The sequence below is a fragment of the Dermacentor andersoni genome, chromosome 9, assembly GCF_023375885.2.
Source record: "Dermacentor andersoni chromosome 9, qqDerAnde1_hic_scaffold, whole genome shotgun sequence".
Classification (NCBI taxonomy): Eukaryota; Metazoa; Arthropoda; class Arachnida; order Ixodida; family Ixodidae; genus Dermacentor; species Dermacentor andersoni.
Genome location: NC_092822.1, coordinates 122,773,302 through 122,794,917, shown reverse-complemented (window position 1 = coordinate 122,794,917; position 21,616 = coordinate 122,773,302). Strand labels below are relative to the sequence as shown.

Below are 21,616 nucleotides of genomic sequence, written 5' to 3'. Positions count from 1 at the left end.
CGCGACGGCCAAGCTCGTCGCTCGAAAACCGCGTGCGCGTAGTTGCGCCGACGAATGCGTCCAGCAACCCGGTTGCGGGAGAGCACGCGCCCTTTGACCACCACGAGAAAGGGCGGCGAAAGGGTCGAGGAAAGCTATTCGCTCGAACGAAAAATGCAATCGCGAGAACCGCGGGGCATGGCTGTCGTAAGAAAGGAAATGGCTGCGTTTTGAAATAATCCGTTGCATTTGTCGGCACGTTATTGCAGACACTGAGAAAACTCCGGCGTCGACGGAGCGCCAGCGGCCGCAAGAGGGCGAGCGCTTTTCATCGGCGGCGACCAGGCGTTCCTCGGCCTTCCGTCGCGTGGTCCGGAGGCTGTCCTTGTCCATGCCAGTCGAGACGTTGCAAACGCCTGCCTGCGCGAACAAGGTATAGTGATGGTTAAAGTGTACGGCACCCCAGCTCGAGCTGTGTGAAGCCGACGGACAACAAAACCAGGCAAAGCACAGCGGTAATTAACTGTCATGGCGGTGGCAGCGAGTGGCGCTCCCCAAAGCTGCCAGGGCGAATCTTAACACACGCAAACACCCCAGGACGTGGACGGCCGCCGCGCTGTCTGGATGGTGGACTATCGGAACGCTATAAACTGGACCGAGAGGAACGCACAAACGCGCAATGATTTAATTTTTCGCGCACTTCGTGTTCCCAGACGTACCGACTAGCTCGATTCGACCGCTCAGGTAGAGCGTCGCACGGGTAAATATGGGATCGTCTGCCACGTGTGGCTATATAATATAGCTCATATCATGAGAAGCCAACAAACAAAGACATCAAGGACAACATAGGGGAAATGACTTGTACTTACTAATTCAATTGCAGAAATTATAAATTAATGGAAAGGAAAGTGGATGAAAAAACGACCTGCCGCAGGTGGGGAACGATCCCACGTCTTCGCACTAGGCGCGCAATGCTAACCAATTGAGCTACCGCGACGCCGTTTCCCCCATCCACTTTATTGCGTATCTATGTGTTGACTTGTCATATTTTCAGCGGTAATACTATGCCTTCTCAGGAATAGTGTGACCACGTGGTGTTCTTTCACCACGTCGACAGCTAAATCTAATGATCACGCGGGCGTCCTTGCTCTGGCCTCCACCGAGACGCGGCCGGGAATCGAATCTGCGACCTCGTTAATGGGACGCCGTTTAGTCGCTGCGCGGCAAAGAAAAGGCGCACGCGGAGCCCGTGCCATAACACACCGCGTTCAGCGGAAAACCGACAGCGAGCTTATTGGCAGCGCAGGACGCGAAGCCAGCCGCCGAACTAGGAGAGACCTCCGAGGCTTGCCTACCGACAAGCGAAAACACCGCCACCGGAACCAGGAGGAAGTCATCAGTCCGCTGTAAGTACTACACACTATACTGCCGCTTGCATTCCAAGCATCGTGCACAACGTACGTACAGACCCTAAGAGAGGTGATGCCAAAAAGACATTACACGACCATACTAATTCTTATCGCGACGCTATTTGGATCTGGCTTCATCATGAGGGAGAGCTGGGCTTGTCGGTACGATTCCATGACGTGAACAAACCATGCGTTCGTGTTGACTATTTGGACGGATGACTTACCTATTGAGTCCCCGTTGTGGCGAGGTGGTAACCGTTATCACTTTCTTCTTTATTTAGGTTTGGTTCGGGTTCAGGCACGTTCTAAGAATAGCGGTTTGCGTTGGGGTTGATTCGACGCACAGGGAATCGCGAACACCGTAACTATTAAAAAGATGCCATCTTCCAACCTTGGAAGCAGTGATGTAAGTGCCTCAGATGATTTCTGGTACCTGAAGTCTGGAATGTTCATTGTATCTTAGACTGTGCTTAAAGGGACTGACAACTGGCCGGAATGTGTTGTGCGAGACGTTGATGGAAATGAAATGACCATGATTTATAGTGATAGAATCCAGCACGCTGTTCGGGATTTAAGCAGGAAATATAATTTTAAATTGGCAAAGAAGTCAGAAAAACCGGTAAGTGGCGAGGCCTGGCGGTGAAATCTTGATACTTGGAAATGTAGTAAAGAGATTAATTTACTTAAGTCTGCTGTCACTAAGTACGGTATAATTACTGCTTTAAATTGCAGTTAGCATATTATTAGACAATACGCATAGAATAAAGCAATTACGAAGTAAAGAAAGTCCACGCTAACGAGCGGCACTCGCATCGTCCCACATGCATGGCGGCGCACATGCTGTTGTACGCGCGCGAGTATAGCATGAGTCTACAAATGTAACCAGAGTTTTACGGTCTGATGTATTTCGGCGGAAGCCGCAGAGGAACCACGAAGACAGTCATGACCGCAACGGAACTAGCCCCTCTTTATTCAGAGGCATGTACATATACAGGGGACGACACTGGCGCCACTGGCTGCGAGTAAGGGCAAACAGAAACTGATATACATATTCCCCTCCTTACAAGAACAAGATACCTAATAATTAGTATTGCTATACAGTATTTACAAAAAATTACAGATATCTTCAACCACACATGGCACGTGTTCATCACTATAATACTCTATGGAATAACTATACAGCACGGCCCAGGACAAGCAATGCCAAAAAACAACAAGAAAACAAATAAACGCTCGCAGAGACACGCAACCGTCTGCACACAGTTCATGCAGCACTCAAGTTCTCTGGCACTGCACCCGTGTGCACCTAGCACACAAGCTACATGTGGTCCCGGTATCGATCTGGAGGCCTTCTGTTCCTCGGTGATTGGACCCGACGTTGAAGCACACGGTCATCCAACACAGTTGGCGCTGGAGCTCGTAGCGTGGGCGTAGCTGGTAAGGCTTCTGGTTGAGCTGTTAAGGCGTAATCGTTGGGTTGCTGAGGTGCCAACGACGGAGTCACGGGTTCGGAAACGGCATTATGCTGCAGATTCCATGTGGCTGAAGCTGCGGGTACCCTGGATACCTTCGACGCGTTCCAGGTTCGTCCATCATCAAGCCGAAACGTTGATGGAACGTGCCGACGGATTACCGTCCTCGGGTGGCTAAACGAGAGGTCTCCCTTAACCGATATTCCAGCTTTTTTTTAATTCTTACGTAATCACCAACAGACACTTGTCTTCTTCGCGGCCCTGCGATGGTCTGTGTACTCTTTGCTGTAGTTTTGCTTGCTCTTAACTAGTTGGCGCAGACGATGAAGTTCGGAAACATGATTACTGAAGAAAGCTGGTGACGGGTGACCCACAACGTCCAGGCGTGTTCTCAGTCGCCGTCCGTGTAGAAGAACAGACGCTGGAACTCCCGTAGCGGCGTGTGGCGTGCAGCGATATATGCCCAAATATTCAGTTACTGCTTAGCGAAGCGGACGCTGTTCCAGCATGGCGACCTGCACAAAATTCTTGCAGACCCGGTTAAACCGCTCGACAAGTCCGTTCACTTGGGGGTAGTAAACGGAAGAGTGTACAAGGCGGATGGCGCAATCTTTGAGGAACTCAATGAACTCCATAGATGAGAACTGGGGCGCATTGTCGCAGACCACTACGTCCGGATAGCCTTCACGGGAGAAGACGTGAAGCAAAATGTTTATGACGGTGCGGGATGAAACTTCACTGCAGAATTTAACATCTGGCCATTTGGAAAAATAGTCGATGAGCGTAATGGCGTATCTGCAGTCATGTGGGGCTCTCTATAGCTTCTGCCAGGATGCTCTGGCAGGTGTACTGGCTACAAGGGGGTAGCAGCAGTCTTGGTACTTTTGTCAGCCATCTGGCATATGCTGCAGTTCTGGATGGAAAGCTCCACTTGACTGTCCACGCCTGGCCACCAGAACCGTTCTCGTAGCCGAGCTTTTGTTCGAACTATACCAGGGTGAGCTTCATGGGCAGCAGCGATCACCTGCGGTGTGAGAGAGTTAAGGGAACGACGATTCGTTCGCCGTGCAGGATCGTATTGTCAACGACTGACAGTTCTTCACGTACCAAGAAGAAAGGCTGAAGTTCGCCCGAGAGCGTCTTACGTGCTGGCGAAGATGTGGCGACATAGATCTTGACTTGTTCTAACATGCAGTCTTCACGAAGGGCTTGTTGAAACTGCTCTTTGGTGAGACACGGTAACTCAACAAAGGACACAACCTCATCAAATGAGATTTTCCTGCGGAGACGGAACTGGAAGGTGGGAAAGGGCCTCCGCCACCTGATTTTCAGACCCCTTCCGATACTCTATAATTGTAGCGAAGCAGCCGTTCCGACCAGCGTGCAATGCGAAGGGGGCGGCGCCCAGTGTTTTGAGAAGAGAGCAGCGAGACCAAAGCTTGGTGGTCCGTGCGCAACGTGGAATGCCGTCCCCACAAGTATGCATACGAATGCTCACAGGCCCAAACACATGCCAGCACCTCACGCTCTCCAACTCCGTATTTCTTCTCTGCAGGTGAAAGTGTGCGGGAAGCAAAGGCAACAGTTAGCTGCCTGTAGCCAACCACCTGCTCGAGAATATCACCCAGTCCGCAGTCGGACGCGTCAGTGGACACTACAACCGGAAGGGACGCATCAAACATGCACTTGAACTTTGCTGGAAGAGAGCAGAAACCTCACCTGGGCGAAACTGGCGTATACAGCATCATTCCATATTAATGGCTGGTTGTTCCGGAGAAGAGCTCGCATTGGTTCTACCACGTCAGCAAGCCTGGGAACGAACGCGGCATAATACAGAATGAGTACGAGGAAAGAGCGCATGTAGACTAGTACTATCAGTGGGTGCTGGAGTATACATATTGTAAGCAATTGTCTCTGGCAAAGGGGAGATGCCTTGCGGTGTGATCCTGTGTCCCAAGAAGGAAAGTTCCTGTACGCCAAATACGCACTTGTCATTCAACTTGAGCCCTGCTTCCTTAATGCCCCGCAGTACAGCGGTCAGGTTGGCCAAGTGTTCCTGTTCGCTTTTCCCGAAAACAATGATGACGTCGATATAGAACAAAACACCAGAGCATCCTTGAAGGATTTTCGACATCATTTGTTGAAATGCAGCGCGGGCGGATGCCAACCCGAAGCACACGCGTTTGAAGCGGAAGAGGCCATCGTGAGTTATGAAAGCGGTCAAGTCACAGCTTTCAGGATCGAGCAAAACCTGGTAGTAGGCCGATGCGAGATCTAGATTCGAAAAATGCGTTGCCCCATCGTGACTGTGGAGGAGTTCTTCGGTGTGTGGAAGAGGGAAGCTATCCGTCACGACAGCTTTATTAGGCTCTCGTAAGTCGACACAGACACGAATGCCCTTATCCTTTTGAACAACAACAATCGGAGACACCCATTCTGAAACGTTAATGCGCTCTATCACGCCCAACTGCTCTAGCCGACGAAGTTCCTCAGATACCGGAGCTCGGAGTGAAAGAGGAAGGCGGCGACGTTTTGGTACAGCGGGCGGAATCGAGAGCCGTACTTTGACACGATGTACAAACCCACTGGCTAGGCCGAGGGTGGAGTCGAAAAGACATGAAAATTCATTGCGCAACTGTGCTGGAAGCCGTGCAGGTGAAACTGGTTCCTGAAATGGAACTTGTACGTTGGTAGCACTGTTAGTTGACGTAGTAGTCTCAAGGTAGCGGAGGGACGAGCCATCAATCTGGAAGTCAAGAGCCATAATGGCGTCGACACCCAGAAGCTATATGCCTTGGGAGACAACGTAAAACAGAATGGACGTCTTGCGTTCCTTGTATGCGACTTTCGAAAGAAAGCATCCTCGCACTGGAACAGGCTTTTTTGAATAATCTAACGGCTTCACAGGGGACGCGGACAGCAGCAGCTGCCCGGCAAAATGTTTATCAAGATCACACGCTAAAAGGAGACTGAACTCCCGAGTTTATAAGGAATGTCAAAGTCGCGTGACCAACTGCTACCGCGGCTAGAATTCCGGTGCGGCTGGACGCGATCGCACATAGGTGCTCACAGCTTCATTGTCAGTTTCATTGTCGGGCAATGTCTGGTCGCTAAGCTCACGAACCGCGACGGCCCGTCGCTTCTTGTTGCATACCGCGCTGAAGTGACCAGTGAGACCGCAATGATAACAACGTTGACCTTGGGCTGGGCAGCGGGCTGATCCGGCACGGTGCTGGCGCGAACCACAACGATAGCAGTGAGAGGATGAGTTGTATGGGCGCAGATACGAGGCAAGTTTGCGGCTGTCGTGCTGCAGGCACGCATCAGTACGAGGTGCACGCAGGGATGCGTCGTTACGCGAAGGAGGGTGGCGGGTTGCAGTGCCTCTATGGTCGTACAGCTCCAAGTGAGAGTGCCCTGATATGCGCTGCACGTTTCCGGAAGCAAATTCTCGAATGTCCTCATTGGCCTGTTCGACTTGTGAAGCTAATGTGACTGCTCGGGGGAACGAGAGGGTCGAGCCCTCAAGAAAGGCGTTCGCGAAGGTGCTGGGACGCGACCCCTTCCACGAACTGGTCACGAAGCAAGTCTTCCAGAGACACATACGAACATGCTACGGCGAGAGCACGTAGTGCAGCAACATACTCCTGTACAGACTCCCCCGGTTGTTGAATACGACGGCGAAACCGGTGGCTTTCTGCGACGACATTGCTTGGGATTGTGAAATGTTGCGTTAAGGTTTCGACAGCTTCGTCGTAAACGGTAGGCTGAGCGGCGTCCCCGCTATCATCACTACGTTTACCGCCGGCAGCTGACTTACCGCTCTGGGCGGCATCCGATGTAAGCAGTAGGCTGGAGAAGACACATTGACCCTCAACGCCGAGGCTGTGTATCAGCAGGGCCTTGCGACGTTCGGGCTTGAAGTATGGATGCTCCCGATTCCAGCAGGAACTTCTCGAACATCCGGTGCCATTGCGGCCAGGGAACAGCTAGGAATGGGGGGCGGCGGAGCGAGCCCAATACAGCTCATGGCGTAGAAAAGTTGCAGGCGCGGTCACGCCCATCGAAAAGGTCGCACCCTCGTCGCCATGGTTGTATTTCGGCGGAAGCCGCAGAGGAACCGCGAAGACAGTCACGGTCGCAACGGAACTAGCCCCTCTTTATTCGGAGGCACGTATATATACGGTGGTGGTGCTTGGCGCCACCACGGACCCTTATCCACCATACCGAAGCTGTAATCCGCACCGTGGCGACAGGTTGTAAGGTGAAGGGTAGAAACCATGAACGGTGGCGGTCGGGGCCATGGTCAAGCCCCGGCCGACGGGCTGTTTACCAGGTGGGGGGTTCTGGGACCTTCTTGTGTCTATAAGGGTGAAACACAGGTGACACAATAGGAACCCTTAATCCATACATGCCGCATGGATTCTCAATTTCCCCCTCTAAAAAAGAGCGATCGGAACCGGAAACGGTACCGCACCGAAGGAATCAAAGTTACAACTCAGAAATGTGCTGAAAATTTTCCACAGTTCCTGGTAGTTCACGCTGTGGAGCAAAACGCTCCAGTGGCCACTCTATCAGTGTTTGTACTACAAAAATGGCAAGTAGCTAACATAGACGAAGAATATGAAGCAAAAAAACTGTCCTCAGGAGATCTGCTTGTAGAAGTCAAATCCAAAAAGCAGAGTGATGCACTACTAGCACAAAAGAAACTTGCTGACCTTAACATTACTGTAACACCTCACAGAAGCCTGAACAGCATTCAGGGAGTAATTTCTGAGCGGCTGCTAATGACAGAGAATGAAAATGAGCTCCTCGAGAATTTGCGAGACCAAGGAGTAACGTCCCTTCGCCGCATAAATATAAGGCGCAACAGCGAAGAAAAAACACCACCTCACATCGTGCTAACATTCGGCAGCACTCGCTTGCCCGAGTCTGTCCGGGTTGCAATCATCAGGTGCCCAGTGCGCCCATACATCCCTAACCCTAGGAGATGTTTCAAATGCCAAAGGTATGGACATGGCAGCAAAACATGTAGAGGCAAGGAGACCTGTGCCAAATGTGGTGAAACCGAACACAATACTGACAACTGCCAAGCAAGTGAAACAAAGTGTGCAAATTGCAACGGTCCACATGCAGCGTACTCACGAACCTGTGAAGTATTCAAAAAAAGAAAAACAAATAATCAATCTAAAAGTACGAGAAAACATATCTTACCCTGAGGCAAGGAAAAAGTTCACTCAAGAGACATCCAGGTCATATGTTGACGCTGTGCGCCGGGGGGCCGAGCGGCGTCTGGTGACAGTGGGCACACAGTACACCATTGTTGATGTGTGCCTGCCCCGTCCCCCACCCGAACGGCAGTCCGGTGTCGGCACCATTGACATCCCGGAGGTGCACCTGACGGCGGCCTCTGGCACAACCAAAGTTAGTGGGAGTGGCGACACACCACTCCAACTTCAGGCCACTGCCCAGGCAGGGCCATCCACAACTATGACAGGTGCAGCCAAGTCTGCCATACTATCACACAAGAAAGGCTCGCTGGCCCCTGAGCTGGTAGGCCGCAGGGCTTCCCCCATCGGGAGAAGCCACAAATCCGTACCCCCGCGGGTTCCTCGCGGAAACCCATCACCTCGCTGGAGGCGATGGATATAAGCAGTAGCTCGCCTCCGCACAGCGGCGGCGCAAATTCCTTGATTACAAAAAGGGAGGAAAAACTCCAATAACGGGCCCCACAAAACCGGGAGCATAGGTTTTGAAACACATCCGTCAAATTTATTAGGTATGGCGTTCCTAATTCACTGGAACTGTCGAGTCATATTAAAAAACTACGGTGATATAAAAGATATCCTTGCTATATATTATCCGGTTGTTTTGTGTCTCCAGGAGACAAACTTGGGATCAAAACATAAAAATATTTTAAGTAAATACAACGTCTTTCGTCACGACCGAGAGCAAGCAAACAGGCTCTCTGGAGGTACTGCCAGAGTTGTTCAAAGTAGTGTGGCTACTCGTGAAGTCAAGCTTCAGACTACATTTGAAGCCGTTGCAGTATCTGTAGTACACTTTAAAACAATTACAGTATGCTCCGTATATATCCAACCACACCTGACAGTAACACTCCGTGACTTAGAAGACCTTTTAAAACAATTACCAGAGCCATATCTGTTAGTCGGCGATTTTAATGCTGACTCCAATTTGTGGGGAAGCGAACAAACGGACACTAGAGGCCGTATTTTAGAAGACTTTATTCTCTGCAGTAATATATGCCTGCTCAACAGGGGCAAACACACATACTGCTCTCCAAGCTCCGAAAAATGGAGCTGCATAGATTTGTCTCTTACATCGCCTTCTGTTTTTAATGCTTTTAAATGGGATGTCTTGGACAACCCGTATGGTAGCGATCATTTACCTGTCCTTATCAACCTAACATCATCTCCGCAAATCATTCCTACAAAACCACGACGTTGGAAGCTCCATTTAGCCGACTGGGCGCTGTTTCAAGAAAATGCCAGCTTAGAAAAAATAGATCCACATAATTTAGGTATAGATGAACTTAATGAAATTGTCACAAACTACATTATTTTTGCCGCGCTCCGGGCCATACCTCCATCTTCTGGAGTGGTGAAACAAAACCACAAAACCTGGTATACAAAAGAATGTAGATTAGCAAAAAAGAAACAGAACAAAGCATGGGGAAACTTTCGAAGGTACCCCTAGCAGAAAAACCTCATAGACTTTAAAAAGGCAAGAGCACAAGCCTGATATGTCCGCCGTAGAACCGAAAAGACTTCGTGGCAAAATTACGTGACTTCCATAAATAGCTCAACCACATCAAAAGAAATGTGGGAGAAGGTACGAAAGCTAGATGGTAAATACTACCCTTTCACACTTCCCCTTCTACAGACAAACATCGAAGAACAGGCAGACATTTTAGGTGAATATTTTTCGGCAGTTACCAGCCCATCAAACTACACAGAATCATTTCTTACGCACAAAAACACAGCCGAGAAACAGACTCCCTACAAGTGGATATACAAATGAACCATATAATAAATTATTCACAGTTCAAGAAATCAACACAGTCTTGTCCGCTGGTAAACAGACTGCACTCGGCCCTGACGGAATACACTATCAAATGCTGTCCCACCTCTCTGAACCTGCCGTGGAGGCAATCTTAAGTTTTTTTTTAATAAGGTTTGGGTATCGGGTAAACTACCCGAAGCCTGGAAGAAGGCCATCATCATTCCATTTTTAAAGCCCGAAAAACCACCAACCTATCCCCGTAGTTACAGGCCCATAGCATTCGCCAGCTGCCTCGCAAAATCCTGTGAAAGTGTCGTGAATATGAGATTAACATTCGTGCTAGAAGCCCGTGAGCTTCTCGATGTCCATCAGTGCGGTTTCAAAAAGGCATGCTCCACAACAGACCACCTGGTTCGTCTTGAAAATACTGTCCGTGAAGCTTTTATACACAAACAACAATGTCTTGCTGTTTTTTTTCGATTTAGAGAAAGCTTATGACACAACCTGGAGGTGCGGAATTCTTCACGATTTGGCTGAACTTGGCATTCGTGGCAGGATGCTGAACTGCCTAAAAGACTTCCTGTCAAACCGTTCATTCCATGTACGCCTCGGTTCAACCCTGTCGAGAATTTTCATTCAAGAAAATGGAGTGCCCCAAGGGAGTGTTTTAAGCACGACCCTCTTTGTTGTTAAAATGAATTCAATCAGTAAAATAATTTCAAGGTCAATTATGTATTCAATCTATGTCGACGATCTTCAGATAGCTTGCACGTCCTCAAACATAGCAACATGCGAAAGACAAGTGCAGTTAACAATAAATAAACTTTCAACGTGGGCTGACCGAAATGGTTTCCGGTTCTCCCCACAGAAAACAGTGGCCATCCTTTTCTCACTCAAACGTGGCCTACAGACAGATCCTATACTATACCTGAACGAAGCGGAATTGCCGGTAAAAAGTGAACACAAATTTCTAGGCATAACTTTTGACAGAAAACTGACCTTCTTGCCACACATAAAGAACCTGAAGAAGAAAACCTCCCAATCATTAAACATATTAAAGGTGCTTTCACATAAACGCTGGGGGGCTGATAGGACCTGCCTTTTACACATCTACCACAGTATAGTTCGCTCTTGCTTCGATTATGGGTGTAGTATACAACTCAGCTCGACCGTCCTACCTGAAGCAATTAGATCCAGTTCATAACTCAGGTCTGCGCCTTGCAAGTGGGGCATGCAGGACATCACCCATAAACAGCCTATATGTCGAATGTAACGAACCAGCCCTCGCAGATAGAAGATATGCTCACATGTGCATATGTCCTAAAAACCCGTTCACTACCAAAACATATCTGCTACTCCATAGTTACGAAGTGCCCGTCTAAGCAGCTTTTTAACAACAAACCGAATGCGACGAGACCCCTTATTCTCCGATTTGAAGAAATTTGCCAGGAATTAGGTATTCTAGACACACTGCCTGATGTTGCCCAGAGACCCGAACCACTGCCACCTTGGCACACCTTTCCCAGTGTAGGTGACTACACACTGACACAATTTCATAAAAAGCAAACTCCACGTGAACATATAATACAAGAATTTTTGGCGCTAGACGAAAAGTACAAAGAACACACAGAATTTTATACTGACGGTTCTAAAACATCACTTTACGTCTTGTTACACAATTGTAAATGATGTTTCCTGTGCCACACTTTTTAATAATCGGCGTACAGTCAGGCAGCCCTTCTCGCTCCGTATAAGGAATCTTAGTGAAGAAATGTCTGTCCCACTTGTGGAACACCATCTAATGCATCCAGCGAAGCTGTCACCGCCGTGGCAGTGGCAGCTCCCGGAATGTGACATGTCATTTATTGAAGTCAGTAAGCATGCTTCTGAGATGCACATTCGAATGCACTTCCGTGAACTTCGGTCGAAGTATTGCTGCCCGGAGTATTACAGCGATGCATCTAAGTCACAAGCCGGCGTCTCTTATGCAGCAGTTGGTCCGTCCTTCTCCGACTCTGGCATCTTGCATGCGCAGACAAGTATCTTTACGGCGGAGGCCTATGCATTATTATCAGCTGTAAAACACATAAAACAATTAAAACTAGGAAAGTCAATTATATATACCGACTCTCTGAGCGTTGTTAAGGCGTTAGTATCGCTTAAAAAACACAAGAACCCTGTAATTAATGACCTTTATACGCTCTTGTGTGCTGTCTATGGGTGTAATCAACGTCTCATTATATGCTGGGTGCCAGGGCACAGAGGCATTGAGGGTAATGTGCTCGCTGACAAAATCGCCACATCCACAGCAAGAAAAGATTTGAACTGTTCCGTAGGTGTCCCCGCCATAGATTTAAGACCTTTTATTCGCAAAAAACTAAGAGATTATTGGCAACACTTGTGGGACTCGCAAACCTCGAATAAACTTCATTTAATCAGGCCACATTTAGGCACCGCCCCATCTATAGCAAAATTACGAGAGACTGATGTCGCGTTCTGTCGACTAAGAATAGGGCACACATACAGTACACACAACTTCTTGCTGACTGGTGAGGAACCTCCTACATGTGGTAGATGTGGTAAGAGACTAACGGTCATCCACGTCCTCGTGGAATGTAGGGAAACAGAATGCGAGAGAAAAAAGCACTTTCCCTTGGCGTATCAACACCATATCCCATTACATCCTGCACAATTTCTCGGCTCGAACCCGTTATTCAACACCACATCAGTTTTAAATTATTTAAATGACATTCAAACATTGCACATTATCAGACCAAGTGTTACGTAGTACGGCCTCTTAGCAGAGGCTCCTGCTGCGTTTGTTACATTAGCATAGCACGTGTCTCCAAGCCCTTGCATTCAAGGGCCCTGGTGAGACATCAATGCTGCGTTCACTACATGTTTTGTTTCATCATCCGCGTGTAACATGACAGTTCCATAGTTCACATCTCTGGTCATCGTCATTGTTTTAATACTTATTTATTTTACGCAATCCAGAGCGACTGATTTTAGGCCTATTTACAGCCATGCCACATCCACCATTCAAAGTACATTTCTTCACTTCACGAACAATCCATGGAAAACCGATCACCATGTGTATGGCGCTCTTTGGTCATATCTGGCCCTTGCGCCAAAAAACCCCATACATCATCATCATCACTTTACGTCGGAAGTGCTGTAGTGCAAGATAAATGGGAAAAGGTAGTCAGGTTGCCTCAGTGCGCGTCCATTTTCTCAGCCGAATGTCATGCCATTTCGGTGGCTGTATCAAAAATAGTCGAGATGAACATTCAAAACAGCATTATCTACACGGACTCGCTCAGTGCAATCACAGCACTGAAAGCCAGAAACGTAAGGGAACCTTTAATAGGGAATATAATTCATAACATAATAACTGCTCAAACACAAGGACACGAAATTAAGCTCTGTTGGATACCAAGCCATCACGGAATTAGAGGCAACGAGAGAGCTGACGCGTGCGCCGCTCAAGCCTGCCATAAGGATGTCAGTACTGTAAATATACCCTATGTAGATTGCATGAAGTTAGTAAAAAACGAGCTTAAAGAAAAATGGCAGTGTACATGGAATAGCGAAGAAAATAACAAACTAGATTTAGTAAAACCTATTCTGGGAGAATGGAGATCATGCAGGCATCAGGAACGTTTTGTAGAAGTAATTTTATGCCGCCTGCGCATCGGACACACACACCTAACACATAACTTTCTTTTGACAAAACAAGACAAACCCTTATGTGAGAAATGTGGAGATGAACTCACTGTAAATCACATCTTATTCTCGTGCACACAACTCGAACGGCGAAGGAAAAAATATTTTACTGTATTTTACAATGAGCGAATTCCCTTCCATCCCAGTCTACTTTTAGGAGATAACCCACTTGTAGGAACTTCATCTGTTTTTACTTTTTTGAAAGACGCAGCGATCCTAAACGAAATATAATATATCACAGAACTACTAATTCTAAAAATTATTACCCAGTTTTCTCACGCATCTTATGATGCACCTCATCCATTTTCTCAGTCCTGAGAAGAAGGCTGAGGTCTTCATTTGGTTTGTTGGGCTCCTCAGAGTCCTTGTCCGGACAAGGACCTTCGCTGAGAATACCCAATTTTCGAAATAAATTATACCATGTGTTTGGCGCATGATAGCCTTAGTTGCTTATGCGCCATAAAACCCAATACAATACAATACAATAGTATGTATACAGGTGACGACATTGGCGCCACTATCGACGTGTAAGGGCAAACAGAAACTGATATACTACACTCTCCCTGTGACACAAGATGTCATCGACCAGTTGTACCATAAGTGGGTGCGCTTTTTACCTTCGTGTCGGCGCCTCTATCACACTATGTCGACGCCGAGCTCTCCGCCGACCGTCAGCAGATTGTCGGCGTCGGTGCAGTGTGAGACAGGTGCCGACACGAAGGAAAAAACGCTGTCGCCTACAGTCAGCAGACCGAAATCGGTGTCGGGTCGGCCTAGTGTGAGTGAGCATTTACCAATCGGCGTTCTCAAGGCGCGCTGCTTGTGGAGGGGACGGTGCTCTATCGTGCAAGTCGGACTCGTCGCTTCCGCGGCCGCTTTCGTCCATCGAAGCATGGCGTTCGGGTACTTTTTCGTAAGGATCGAAATTCTGAACACGCATGCGAGATAACATCTTTTTGTTCCAGCTCGCTCAGGTCTTCGAGAGACGACATCGGAAATCACAAGCGCACGCTTGGCTACAGCAACAGGAACCGCGTATCACGCGTGAAAGCGTCGTTTCGTTTTCGATGCGCTTGGTTTCGTTTTGACCGCTCAAATACCAAAGTAGTTGGACTAGAAACCGCAAAAACACGTATCTATTATCGCAGAAATACTTTAACACTTTTAAAAAAATGAATCGCAGGAACATCGACTTGATAAAATAATGCTCTCCCACACCTACGGCCGCACTTGTCTATTGTCTTGTTTTGTCTATTGGCCGCATTAGTGCCGGCCTATAATCGCTATCGCGCTCACCTATTACGCATTTCAGCATGCTTCTACTGCGCGACTTCATCCTCACTGTAGATCGAAAAATTCTGATAAAAAATGTTCCACGGCGTTTTCCGCGTTACTACTTCATGATTAAACACTCTGGCCGATAACCTTTCCATTGCACTAAAAAATGTGAGTACCATGAAAATTGGTTGTCAGTCCCTTTAGCCTCAAATGAAACACAAGTGACCGGCACATATCGTTGTATGCTCGTGTGAAGTCCAAGTGATCGCGCATTAGCAGTTATCGATTGAAAATGTAGTCGATTTGGTAGAAAGCAGTTGAAAAACTAGAAAATTGTGAAATAGTAGTAGGTTCCAATGTCCTATTTTCGAACACGCTAGAAAGTATTAGATTTCGAGCTTCATCAATGAATCACTAACAATTTGAAAGGAATCCGTATACCTATATACTGGTAAATCAGTAGCCGTGGCAACACCAATCATTGTCTCTCGATCACCATAATCACCGTCGCACTTTTTCTGCTTCACCAATGCCAGTCACGCATCCTTGCTTTCGGCTGTCGCGGTATACATAAAATTAAGGTTGTCCCATACATTCGGAAGCCACCTTTTTCGTGGAAACGCCATGGAATGAGATTATCGCTATCGTGCGCGCCATGTAATGTAATTTCCCGTTCTTCATGCCTACTGTGATAAGCATGAAATATGCATCATTTTTTTTGCGTGAAACGCCTTCAAAATTGGCCAGAGGAGGTCGCTCGCTTAAACCTCGCAACGACAACATGTTATAGCATTGTCGCTTATGCCATTCCAACCGTGCCACGATGGCGCCCTATAGTGTGGTATCGTTGTGTAGAGCAAAGGAGCCATTACTCTATCGTACTTGTGTCGCGTGCACAGATGGCGCCGCTGTCGCTCCACGGCTGACGCAATCGGAGATAAATTTAACCTCGAGCCCGGCTTTCAGAGAGGCGTATAGCTCGGCAATACGTTTGTCCACCCGAGTTGGAATGGTCAAGTTTCAGAGAGCTCACCATGTCGTAGCAGGTATAACTTATCGAACTCATACTTGTGCTTATCAGCAGTTAAAATTTGCGGCAGAGATTTAACGATTCCTCGGCTATGCCTTCCCTTTGTTCGACATATACGGTGCAGAAATAGCTTTACATGACTTGAGTCGTAAGGCCGAGTGATCGCCAACCCCTTTGATCATGTTGGAATGTGTCCGTCTTCATAGGGACAGCAAGCGCAGTAAATTGCACTCTAAAACAAACTTACGTCCTTTGGGTTGTATCTTGACACACAGCAATAAATGCCATCTGCCTTTTCCGCATTTCCTTTCTTGAACGCTGCGAGCCCGGTACTTCCCAGTAACGAACGGCATGTGCGTTATCAGTATGACATAGCATTCCCGACAGAAAAGTAGCTGGCGTGGCGTTTCAAGAAAGGAAACGCAAGGAAGGCAGATGACGATTATCGTTGTGTGGCAGATATACACCCCGAAGGGTGTGTACCTCTATGTGAGAGTGTAAGGCAGGTGCAGGAGCCCCAATGACCCACGAATGCGGCAGGCTCGAGTGGCGCGCGACCGTGCTGGGCGCCACCAGTAGTGGATTCATTTCTTTACCTTAGTGTCCACACACCCTCTTCAAAACAAAGGGCCCCACTACAAGTAGGCACGATTGCAAAATTGGACCGTGAGGCGCCCACTAGCTGTAAGAGATTAAGCTAGGCAAGTAAACCTTTTAATGCATGGATAAATGTAACCTGTGGCTTTATTTGGTGTCCCCTATTTCTGTACCCACACGCCGTCTGCAGCACACAAAAGACTTTTCAATTGCCTCACTGCGGCTGCATCCCTGGTACAGCCTACCTGATTCAGCCCCCCCCCCCCCCCCACCTCTTCAGTTTCATGAGTAATCGGGAAGAGCTGGCAATAACTATTGGAAAGCTTTTCGAAAAATATTCGCATTTGCGAATAATGATTATTCGACCTAAGGACCAAATAGAATAAGGCAACATTTGATTCTTCATTTCAATGATTCTGATAATCGCAAACCCGTACAAAATAGGTTCCACCCGCCTAAAGTAAATTTCCTTAAGTCGGGTTTTAACTGACATTGTATTGATTGATTTATAGGTGTAAAAAGCAGTGTAGCATTATTCCTAAACTTTCCCGTTAGAGGAGTCTGTCAAATCGAATCATTTGACCCGTCAAAAAGATTCTGCGAAGGATGTCCTATTTTTTTCTCTTTTTTTATTGTCATGGAGTCTACTCATCCGGAACGTGCCGCTTCTCCCGTCGCAGTTGGCGCAACAACCCTTCAAGCGATCACGCCCAACAATTTCACCAAGAGCTCGTCATGCGACCGCAGGCTCGGGTGGCGAACGAGTGTGCTCATCGTCTTCGCCATCGTGGCGGCCGTGTCGCTTGGCGTTTTCCTCGCTGTTTACGTGCTGCACTCTCGGAAGCACGTAATAGAGCACTGCTCCAGCGTCGAGTGCAAGTTGGCCGTCGAAGACATGATATCGCTCGTGGACCCTCACGTCAGCCCGTGCGACGACTTCTACCTACACGTGTGCGGCAAAGCGGGCGACAAGACCTTCGGCGGCGCCGACATGACGGCGCGGGCGCTCGACGACATGCTCATATCTGTTCAGCGGGTTCTGCGTAGCCGCAAGAGCAAGGACCAGGGAAAGCACCCGGGCCTCGCGCAACTGGCGACCACGTTTCACTCTTGCTACGCGTTCACCACTTCGTCCAAGCCTCTCGCCGACGCGCCTCTCGCGGAGGCCATCGCCGACGAGGCGGACATCCTGGGAACCCCCGACGCCGCGTCCGTCCTGCGACGCGCTGTCCGGCTGTCGCTTCGAAAAGGGATCTCCACCCTGTTCACCGCGAGCGTCGTCACTTACCTGGGCGACTTGGCCCTGCACGTGTCGCGCGGGAAATCGTTCAGCGAGAAGCTGGCCCAGCCGACCGACGGCGCGACGGGGCGCGAGTTCGTGGCGCGGCTTTTCGATCGCGCGTTCGCAAACACCCCGAACGTTCGGCAGCTCGACGCCAACGACACCGTGCTGCGCCTGCTGAAATTCGACGAGACTCTCTCGTCGGAAAGCAGCTACGCGAGGGACGAAGAAATGAGCGGCGATTCGAAGGACGAGTTCATGACGCAGTACATCGGTGGCCGTGACTGGCTACATTTCGTCAACTCCCTCTTGCCGGAAAACTCGCAGCTGAAGGAGGCGTCACTCGTGCTCGTTTCCCAGGCGGACAGGATGAAAAAGGCCGCAGATGAACTCCGCAAGAAGACAGACTTGGGAGTCATTTACATCTTGCTCCACGTTGCAATGGAGGTTGGGCGCTTTTACATCGTTCCATTGAGCCAAGTGACAAGAACGTGTTTACGAATGGCGCAGGAAATTTTACCGCCGTTGGTGTCAAACGTCTTCCACAACTTGACGGCCACTACGAAATCGGACCCATCGAGAGCTGGTACCGTTTTCGTCAGCATTCGGGACGTATTCGCTAAGCACCCCCTGACGTTGGGCATAAGCGAAGGCGACGAGAAGAAAGCGGCCTCCTTCCTCGGCAGCGTCAACCTGCGCGTCCAAAAGACCACGGTCAGCGCGTGGCCCAACGAGTCGGGCTGGCACGAAGCCGTCGACTCCTCGCCTGCCGCCTTTCCCCGGATGCACGCCGCCCTGAAGACACGCGAAGCCCTAAGACGCCTCAACGACCCGCCTTCCGTGGAACAGGCGACCTTCGGCCGCCACGAGGTCACCAACGACGTCGTCTACTCGCGGCTGCTGAACGAGGTCTTCCTTCCCGCGTCCCTGCGACGCCCGCCAGTCCTGTATTCGGGCCAAGTTCCCAGGGAGTTCAACGTGGGCACCGTGGGCGTTCTATTGGCCACGCAAGTGTTCCACGCTAACGAGCCGTCCGAGAGCGACCTCCGTGACTGGTACGACCAGCACGTGGGCGCCTTCGGTCGCTGCATGAGGGAGTCGAAACCGACTGCGATCGCCTCGCAGTTCGACGCGCTGCCGGAGAGCCGGCTGCTCGAGCTGTTCATCCTGGCGTATTCGGTCAAGGTCGCCCACAGGGCGGTCAGGGACCACTACTACGGCTACGACCCCTACGCGAGCAACTTCGGCGACGTGCTTGGAAAGGCGCAGCGCACTTTCTTCCGCAGGTTCTGTCTGCTGTCGTGCGGCGACAGCGCGCAGAACGACACCGGCGAGTCGCGACTCGCCTGCCTCGTGCCCGTCCTCAGCACGCCCGAGTTCTACGAGGCCTTCGGATGTACAGTCGACAAGGGGGCACAATGCGCCCCCTTATCGTAGAAGGCACAATAATTGCCTAATAATGGCAGTGATGTGAATGTACGAGGCCGAACCTGGCTATAGCCGTTCTCGACGCACCCAGATTCTCGCCGGACTGATTTTGTTAGCGATATACTTTACAGTGGTGAGTGAGGATCGCGCTGTGGAGCACCGCAATTTTGCAAAGCACCTGCGGTTATGCAGGAACCTCTGTTGAGCGCTAGTTCTTAGCCGGATGTTACGATGTCTGTGTGCAGTGAATTTCTGTCATCATCTATTTTTCCTGCTTTGTAAGAATTGCTCTAATACAACTGATATGGCATTTCTGTCTTTCGTTATCTGATATGGCTTAACTGTAGTATTACATATATTTCCTCTAGTGCGTTAAGGAAATGAGTTTGCATGCTGCTTCTAATACGTTTTTTCTGTGGCTACTTATACCAATTCCTTACTGCGATAATATATGCTTATGGTCATTGTTTTCATTACATACGTCGACTTTGAGAAGTGACGAAAGTCATTATATATACATCTCGGTAAGGAAGGATGTCATATCAGACGATCAAGTTATGTACTTCGTGTTTGCCCGAAGTCCGAAACTGTGGGTCGAACTGACGGATCAAATCTTGTGACAGAACAGTTATGAATAGCTAGCACTAACAAAAGTACGCGATAATGACGTGCCATTAGAGTATTTTCAGTCACCACGGGACAAGTGAGTCTGAAATGAATCTGAATAAGATAGTATAACCCACCAATGCATTCGTTATGTCTAGTATAGTAATCAGTACTTTTAGGTTAATAGCGACCGTAGTATTCGCGCATCTAGTCTAGTACCTAGGTATTCCCTGCTAAAAAGGCAAATTGAGATGATCTCGTGAGCTCCACTAACCAGTTCTTTGCCCGAGTGTTTTGTTACTATAGGCCACTCAGTTTTCGAACGTCGTCTTGGAGAGTTTAAGAATTAAAGTGACGCCTTTCCGTTTACTGCAGCGCCAAGTAGGCGGAAGAGAACGAAGAGACTTCCAAGTTTCAAAGCCCACGCTCGATATTGTAATACATTGCAGTACTTATTTTCACTCTCTCGGGGCACGAAGGCATCGCTCGGAGGAGTGGAGTTATAAAATTATCGCAAAACAAATTACCAAAAAGTAATTATAAAGGGCTCAGGTGGATGAAAAAAGTCAAGGTATATGCGTTAGTGCGACGCTCACGTGGCAATATCGACTTCATGATCACTGAAGAAATCTAGGCCGGCGTCATAGGAGTAAATCTTTCCGAGTTAAAAGAGTATAATAACACTTCTGGAGCAGACATAAGCGGGAACATTTACGGCGAAATAACAGGACAGGCAAGTCGAGATTAGTTTTCATTAAGGAAACATGTGAAGTATGGCAAAAATTAGTGGCTTCTCCTAAGTGCTTTCAAGATGACTTCGGCGATGCGCTTTAAATTGGGATGATGGAAATATAGAAGTGGAACGCATTCGCCTCGTATCTTTGTCACACTGCCGCTCTAGTTCAAAGCCTTTCTCTCTTCCATGCTCCTATTCCCGATGGCTCCCTGACGTTTGTGCTGGGAGCGCTACCGAGATTCCACAGTTTTCTATAGTCACGTGGCTGCAGCATCTGTTATCGTTGGCGTGGCGCCTTGTGCGGATATTTCGGCTGGAATCTTGCCTGTGCTACCTTGTGCGCCTGGCATGTTTGTTTACAAGAGAAAAATCACTGACGTGTTACAGCTTTCCATCTTCAATTGCGAGTTCACTGAAAACTATGTAAAATCGTTGCTCCTGTAAGGTATTTTAGTTCATCTGCAGCTTTCTGTATAAAAATGTTAGGATGCAAACTCTTCCCGAAATATTGAAAATGTCCATACTATATCTCTGCGCGCAGTGTCTAAATGGTGCAACAATGCATAGATTTTCTTATAATTGCATATAGAGGAAAAACAGACGCAGCGGTGCAGTTTTCGGATTGGTCCCGCTCTCAGAGCCAGGACACCATGAACATACGTCGAGTAGCTGGCGTTGCCTGAGGTGTTCGTAGCTGGTACTATACTACAGAAGTGTGTACGCTGATGTTCTTGCTATGATATCGCAGGAAATTATTATTAAAACACTCACTTTTCTGGACATGGAAGAGCCGGAAAGTGGAAGCCGACTCTTCCATGACCCGCTATTCTCGACCACAACACGAACAGTGCCATTCAGTAAACTTGCATAGAGCGCGATCGCAGACTGCGTGTACGTAGCGCATGAAAAGCGAAGACAAAAGAAGTGAAGGGGACACACATCTTGTCCTCGTTTTTCGTGCGTTAATGTTGTATTAAAGGAGCTCAAAGAAGAACGATGCGGAAACGTAATTTACCGATGAACATCATGTTCTTTGATGTGCTCTCGTGG

General features: G+C 48.6%; 1 protein-coding gene across 1 annotated transcript in view; it reads left to right on the top strand.

Annotated features, from left to right (window-relative positions):
- The window catches only part of LOC129384471 (uncharacterized), a 32,128-nt gene extending 12,594 nt beyond the window's left edge, over positions 1 to 19,534 (top strand). Inside the window, exons 2-4 of the mRNA XM_055069939.1 lie at positions 249 to 412; positions 1,286 to 1,385; positions 17,195 to 19,534. Of these exons, the coding sequence (XP_054925914.1) occupies positions 249 to 412; positions 1,286 to 1,385; positions 17,195 to 19,233 (2,303 nt within the window). The 3' untranslated portion in view covers positions 19,234 to 19,534. The remainder of the gene's footprint in view (positions 1 to 248; positions 413 to 1,285; positions 1,386 to 17,194) is intronic.
- Positions 19,535 to 21,616: the final 2,082 nt, after the last annotated feature.